Source organism: Ranitomeya variabilis, chromosome 8, assembly GCF_051348905.1.
Source record: "Ranitomeya variabilis isolate aRanVar5 chromosome 8, aRanVar5.hap1, whole genome shotgun sequence".
Taxonomy (NCBI): Eukaryota; Metazoa; Chordata; class Amphibia; order Anura; family Dendrobatidae; genus Ranitomeya; species Ranitomeya variabilis.
Window position 1 is genome coordinate 204,176,733 of NC_135239.1, and position 8,194 is coordinate 204,184,926.

Sequence of the window (8,194 nt, forward strand, 5' to 3'; positions counted from 1 at the left end):
GATAGAAAATAGATAGATAGATAGATAATATATAATAGATAGATAGATAGATAGATAGATAGATAGATAATATATAATTGATACATAATAGATAGACAGATAATATATAATAGATAGATAATAGATAGATAGATAATATATAATATATGGATAATAGATAGATAGATAGATAATATATAATATATAGATAATAGATAGATGATAGATAGATAGATAGATAGATAATAGATAGAAAATATATAATAGATAGATAATAGATCATATATAATAGATAGATAATAGATAGATAATAGATCATATATAATAGATAGATAATAGATAGATAATAGATCATATATAATAGATAGATAATAGATCATATATAATAGATAGATAATAGATCATATATAATAGATAGATAATAGATAGATAATATATAATAGATAGATAATAGATCATATATAATAGATAGATAATAGATAATATATAATAGATAGATCATATATAATAGATAGATAATAGATAGAAAATATATAATAGATAGATAACAGATCATATATAATAGATAGATAATAGATAGATAATAGATCATATATAATAGATAGATAATAGATAGATAATAGATCATATATAATAGATAGATAATAGATAGAAAATATATAATAGATAGATAACAGATCATATATAATAGATAGATAATAGATAGATAATAGATCATATATAATAGATAGATAATAGATAGATAATAGATCATATATAATAGATAGATAATAGATAGAAAATATATAATAGATAGATAACAGATCATATATAATAGATAGATAATAGATAGATAATAGATCATATATAATAGATAGATAATAGATAGATAATAGATCATATATAATAGATAGATAATAGATAGATAATAGATCATATATAATAGATAGATAATAGATAGATAATAGATCATATATAATAGATAGATGATAGATTATATACTCACTTGTATTGGAGATGGATGGAAATAGGCTGCAAACAGCACAAAGGAGCAGAATCATCACCGAGAGACAAGACATCTCAAAGTATCAGATAAAACTGATATAAAATCTCCCCCAGGATCTTATATACTCTCCATAAAAGTCTCCTGAAATTCTCCAGAAATCTGTTACATTATTCCTCCTCTTGCTTGGCAGAAATGCTGATAATTTTGTATATTATGTCTGGTAATAATTAGGATCTCGTCACCTCTGGGGTTTAGCTCTTTTTTTTTTCCTTTTTTCGTATAATCAAAAATATGCAATAGAAACAAAAAAAGAAAAGCATCTTTCTCAAAGGAGCGATAACCCACCCCGACCCCGGGAGAGGAACAATGATTATTAGGCGGGCACTCAGGACCGGAGCGTGCCGGTGTATGTATTTCTATGCCGGGTATTGATGCGAGAGACTTGTGCGAGTTTCTCACATTGCACTCGCAAGTGTGACCCCGGCCAAATAATAATAATAATAATAATAATAATAATATTAAATGAAATATAAGTCGCTGCTTGTAGTAATATGATCAGATCTGTCTCTGTTTGTAGACACCATTGGAAAGTATTGACAAATTCTCATAATCATAAATCATTTTCGGCAGCTTAAAGGGAGTGTGTCAGCCCAACCCAGCAGCATAAACTAAGCTCATAGCCTTGTAGAAGATATCTCGTCTAGAAATATAACACCTTTATTGCTCTAATCACGGCCTCCATTCTACGTAAACTGCTAATAAAGCTGCTCGGTGCACTGTGGGTGCGGCCAGGAGGATCAGTGCACCTTCTGCAGACTGGTTGTACATATCCCTACCTGATAATAGACAGCGCTGGCTGAAGTGGAGTGAGCAGAGTCTGCAAAGTAAGATCAGACATGGAGGCACTGTCAATCAGCACTGAGAGAGGAGGGGCATGTAAAACCAGTGGGCGGAATGGTGCACTGTGCCGTTCAGTCACGCTCAGGGCGCACCAAGCCTCTAAGCCACACCCAGGGTACACCAAGCCTCTTAGCCACACCCAGGGTGCACCAAGCCTCTAATCCAAGCCCAGGGTGCACCAAGCTACTAAGCCAAGCCCAGGATGCACCGAGCCTGTCAGCCACACCCAGAGTGCACCGAGCCTGTCAGACACACCCAGGGTGCACCAAGCCTCTCGGCCATGCTCAGGTTGCACCGAACCTCTCAGCTATGCCCAGGGTGTGCAGAGCCTGTCAGCCACACCCAGGGTGCACCAAGCCTCTCAGCTCCTCCCAGAGTGCACCGAGCCTGTCAGCCACACCCAGGGTGCAATTTGCCTCTCAGCCACACCCAGGGTGCACCAAGCCTCTAACCCACGCCCAAGGGGCACCAAGCCTCTAAGCCACACCTAGGGTGCACCAGGCCTCTCAGCCACATCCAGGGTGCACCAGGCCTCTGAGCCACACCCAGGGTGCACCAGGCCTCTCAGCCACACCAAGGGTGCACCGAGCCTCTAAGGCAAGCCCAGGGTGCACCGAGCTACTAAGCCAAGCCCAGGGTGCACCAAGCCTGTTAGCCACACCCAGGGTGCACCAAGCCTGTTAGCCACACCCAGGGTGCACCAGGCCTCTCAGCCACACCAAGGGTGCACCGAGTCTCTAAGGCAAGCCCAGGGTGCACTGAGCTACTAAGCCAAGCCCAGGGTGCACCAAGCCTGTTAGCCACACCCAGAGTGCACCAAGCCTGTCAGCCACACCCAGAGTGCACAAAGCCTGTCAGCCACACCCAGAGTGCACCAAGTCTGTCAGCCACACCCAGAGTGCACCAAGTCTGTCAGTCACACCCAGGGTGCACCGAACCTCTCAGCTATGCCAAGGTGCACAGAGCCTGTCAGCCACACCCATGGTGCACCAAGCCTCTCAGCTCCTCCCAGGGTGCCCCGAGCCTGTCAGCTACACCCAGGGTGCACCAGGCCTCTCAGCCACACCCAGGGTGCACCAAGCCTCTCAGCCACACCCGAGTATCTTGGCGACACCTAGGATACACCAAGCAACCTAATTAGCTTATTTGATTAAACTTAAATGTCTACAGATTAGAGGCACCTAATTCTTCTAATAGTCGTTGTTCTACAGCAGCAGCCGCTACACATGGATGGGTCAGTTCTAAGTGTTAACATTTTGCAGCCACTGGAGCAAATATCAGCTGATGGGTGAGTGGGTGCCGGATGTCGGACCCCCACTGATCTCATATTGATGACCTATTCCTCAGATGTGTTCTCACCGCACAGCCCCTTTATATGGGGGCAATGAAGAAATAGCGCCGTGAAGCTTCATGTGTCCACCCACAGAACATTGGGAATACGGACCTTCATCACAATCTTTCTTTGGCAAGTGTTACAAATTTGGAAGATAAAAATTGTTTCACAAAGGAGACATAGAAGGAAAATGGACAAGATCATAGGTTTTAAACGTTTCCCACACCAAGACACAGGTGACAAACACTAGTAAGTCCTGCCTTAAAGGGGTTTCCACATTCAAAAAAGTTGTTTGGAAACGATTGCAGACATTTATAACAACTGACACAGACAATTCTCACCGTCCCCGGGTCCAGAGCCGATTCTTTGCTTCTTCTCCAGTCATTATGGATTGGCTGCAGGGGTAATATCAGAACTACAGGTCAAATCTTTGCTGCAGCCAATCACTGACCTGCTGATGTACATGGCACAAAAGAGAAGCCCCCTTTAAGGTGTTCTGCTTCTATAACTTGTGATATATTATCCCTAACATGCGGGTATCCAGAAAGTATGAGGCTGAGGAGGACGCAACAAAGTTGTAAATGGGAGGCCAAAAAATAGATGGAAATTGGAAATAAGAGCCTCTAATAATTCCTTCTGGACCAGTGACGGGGGGAATGTGATCTCATTAAATCCACAGTCTCATAACACTTAGAACACATAATATCCAACAAATGTATCCATAATTTTATCTTCGTTGGTCTGCGAAATATTTGATTTATCGTTAAGTCATCATATAATATATATATATGTAACAATAAGAAACTGCCTTCTACTTATGACTTAACCCTGCGTGGAAGCGATGCATGGCAGACAACAGAGCAAATGTTCCCGCCACCATGGCCCTATATACACACGTCCGGATGTCCGCACCTTCCAGCCACCATATAACAGCTGCACAGCAGCGGTCCCGGGGGGGAGACGCTTCTTCTCTTCTTTCACTACAGATTCGATTGGTTCGAGCCAAAATAAATTGAAATAAAATGAAAAGGAAAGTTTGGCTGTCGTCTTATACAGGAGGGAAAACTGAAGTTCAGGAGAATTTTTCCAGAAATTCTGGACTTGAAACTAATTTATATGTCAGAACAGATGAGTTATCAGACGAAAGAAACAAAAGTATCAATGAAACAGAGGATCAATACACGAGATCACCCCAGGTCAGTGGGGGGCAACCAGAGGCGACCCAAGGGCTGTCCCTCCCTTCCACCATACATCATATGATCAATGTGTTGTGCTACCAGTACATGATCAGGGCACAGATGGGGAACACTGATTCATAAGTGTTTTGCACTATGAAGAGTTGCATTTACTGTTGCCCTTTTTTGTTGTGTTAATTCTTGGATTTTGGGGGGGGGTTGTAGTTCCTTTTTGTGGTTTTGCTTTTAATTTTGATAGGATCTATCCCCAATTTTTTTTATTGGCGGAAGTCATAGCGCTGGGATAATACTAAGACGAGCGGAGATGTGACCACATATGCAGAGGATGTAACTCTGAGGGCTCATACCCATATGCAAGAAAAAAAAATCTGTAATCTGGGCCGAAAAAACGGACAAGTGTCATGTGAGTACAATGCGATTTTAACACCCAGCATCTGATTTACATCTGAGCGCATTGTGATTGCTATCCTATTGCAATGCGATTTTAACATGAGCTTTTAGATACAGCTGTTCTCTTTGTCATTTACACATCGTTTTCAGAGGAAATATTCGTCAAAACACACACATATTTATATAGATAGATAGATAGATAGATAGATAGATAGATAGATAGATAGATAGATAGATAGATAGAAGAAAAGCCGGCAATTCATGTGCGGTGTACACTGACAGGTTAGAATAGAATAGATAAAATAGATATATACACATAGAATACATATATATATGTCAGTGACACACACACACACATGTATATATATATATATATATATATATATATATATATATATATATATATATATATATATATATTGCATAGAGAGATAGAAAAAAAGCCAGTAATTCATCTGTTGGGTTCTGTAAATTCACTGCAGGAGCCAACAGGATAGAAGAGATGGAATACATACAGTAAATACACATAGAATAGGTAGATATACAGATGTCAGTGACAAATACAATTAGTACAGTGTGTGTACAAATTACTGTACATGTATTTAATTAATAAAAGATTATATTACCGAAAAAAATGGCGTGGGCTCCCGTGCAATTTTCGCAACCAGCAAAGGGAAAGCAAATGACTGGGGGCAGATGTTTTTAGCCGGGGGGGCCCAATATCCATGGCTCCTTCCTACGCTATTAATATCAGCCCGCAGCTGCCTGCATAGCCTTTGCTAGTTATTAATTATATGGGGACCCCACGTCATTTTTATTGGGGGGATCCCCCATTTTAATAGCCAGTAAAGGCTAAGTATACAGCTGTGTGTGAGCTGATATTAATAGCCTGGGAAGCTCCATGGGTATTACCCCCTTCCCAGGCTATAAACATCTGCCCCCAGTCTGCGAAAAGTGCGCAGGAGCCCACGCCATTTTTTTCTGTAAAATAATAATAATGATTTATTAATTAAATACATGTCCAGTAATTTGCACGCACTGTACTAATAGTATTTGTCACTGACACCTATATCTACCTATTTTATTTGTATTTACTGTATGTAATCCATCTCTTCTATCCTGACGGCTCCTGCAGTGACTTTATAGAAGCCGGCAGATGAATTACCGACTTTTCTTCTATCTATCTTTCTGTGCAATATAAACACATACATATGTGTTACTGACATGTCTATATATATATATATATATATATATATATATATATATATATATATATATATGTATTCTATGTGTATAGTTCTATTCTATGTATTCTATTCTAACCTGTCAGTGTGATTTTACAGTAGCGGCACCTGAATTGCCGGCTTTTCAAAGGACACATTAAAAACAGACAGCACTCGCATGGTGCATGTGCTGTACGTTTTTCCCTTGCATCCATTGACTTGCATGGGCGAGTCTCGTCCGAGATACGCTGCAAATCGCATCATGTTGTGATTTTTTTCTCAGTCCGATTTGAGCTGAGAAAAAAAATCACAGATGAGATGTAACTCATTGAATATCATTGGTCAGAGTGCAATCCCATTTTTTATTGGATTGCACTAGTCCGTTTTTCTCGCAAATGGCCTTAGGCTCGCACTAGCATTTGGAGAAGGAAATTGATCCATTTCATGATAGTCAAAAATGGCAACAGACGGAGCCCATTGACTATAATTGGATTCGTTTGGTTTCTGCTAAGGTCTCAGTCTTTGTAACAGAAAAAAAAGGCATCAAGATGCCCTTTTCCTTCCAGTGGCAATGACAGAGCCCAAATGCAAGTGTGAACCTAGTCTTATTTATATAGCTTCTTTTACAATGGTCATTGCAAATGTTAACACTAGGGGGCAGTGTGGTGAAGCATTTCTATATTCCTGGTCAGTCCGCTGTATAGAAAGTGCTGGGCCTGAGTGAGGCTGGACCCGGCATCTTCCCGTAATGTAATAACAGTGTATATGTCATATTTAGAGATGTCACCTGCCTGCATAGCTTTGAAATAAAAAGAGGAGTTTCCACAAATGCCAACTTGCCAGGGTCGGGTCTGTCACTACAACACTGGCAGGAGAGGATAGGAAGAGTTTATAAGAGGGTAGGCTTGGGTGCCAAAGTGGTCGTGACTCTGAGATGCAAACTTCAGTCCAAGCTAAACCAAGGAATGAACTGACTGCCATGACTGCCTATGGGGTGGTGCACCCACATAGGATCCGGACTGGGGCCACCACACAAGAAATGACAATCCGAGGCAAGAAGTAGACTCCCATAGACCAAGTAGGGCCCCGTAGGATGGGGAGAAGCTGACAGCCTGACTCTTGGGGCACTTGTTGGCACACAGTCCCGGCCTTTGGTAGACGATCGCTCAGAATTCAACATAAAGTAGAAACAGTTTCCGCAACCATCAAGCGTATTGTGCCAAGTGCGATCCGTAACCATCAAGCATCTACTACCAATCTCGTGAAGGAACATAAAACCCTTTGTTTTTGCTCTGACACATGTGAAATCTTCTTATATATTCTTAGCTCCGAACACATAAAAGAACTTTTCATATTGTCCCACAACATCTGACAGAAGATGGACAGGTGTCGGAAAGCATCTGGTCAGATCTGGTGTTGTGAAGACCACCAAGAAGTGGCTATAGGGTGAACGAGAGACAGCCGCCTCCATCAGATTACTCCATCGTGGTTCTCAGGTTGTGAGTCACGTCCTTACTCCTATGCCGGTGTTACTGAGGGTGCATGATTACCGTGTACTGTGAAAATGTAGGATACTCTCAAATAAACCACCATAGTCAGTGGTCTCCAAACTTGGGTTCTCTATTGGAAAACTATGACTCTCCACCGATGCCAAAAATGTCACGCCTTCTACTAGTGCTCTTACCATGATTCGTAGTTGCCAATTTTCTAAGGCACAATTCCGGGAGGAGGAACCACCCAACAATATTAGTAACTTCATCCATGCCTCCTCCTTCCCACACTAAGCCTTTCCTCCACCAATTTCAAGTTTTGGGGTAGGTTCGGCGGAGACTGGGAGAACTGACAACTCTTAGGCAGACAGGATGTCTTCCTTTATTCCATGAGCTTGTTTCCATAGAATTGACACTTATGGCATCACCATGGACCACTCAAGCCCAGGAGGCCCTGGAATTTAGCCAGTTGTGCCCAATACTGATGTCATTTTATGGGCAAGGGGGGTAGATATAGATTAGATTGTCAACATAGAAGGTGGTTCAAAAATAGACAGATGGGCACGGCCCAAATATAGGATGTACGACAATATGCAACTCCAAAGAAAAGGGACAAAGCAAATAATCAAAACGTAGAAGGTTCTGCACCATTGACGGTGGATGAGAGGGTGACACTATCATGGCGGAGTCACTGGGGT

General features: G+C 41.3%; 1 protein-coding gene across 1 annotated transcript in view; it reads right to left on the minus strand.

Moving 5' to 3' along the window:
• Window positions 1–1,337, minus strand: part of LOC143787545 (IgGFc-binding protein-like) — a 41,762-nt gene extending 40,425 nt beyond the window's left edge. The window contains exon 1 of the mRNA XM_077276385.1: window positions 965–1,337. Within this exon, the coding sequence (XP_077132500.1) occupies window positions 965–1,037 (73 nt within the window). The 5' untranslated portion in view covers window positions 1,038–1,337. The remainder of the gene's footprint in view (window positions 1–964) is intronic.
• Window positions 1,338–8,194: the final 6,857 nt, after the last annotated feature.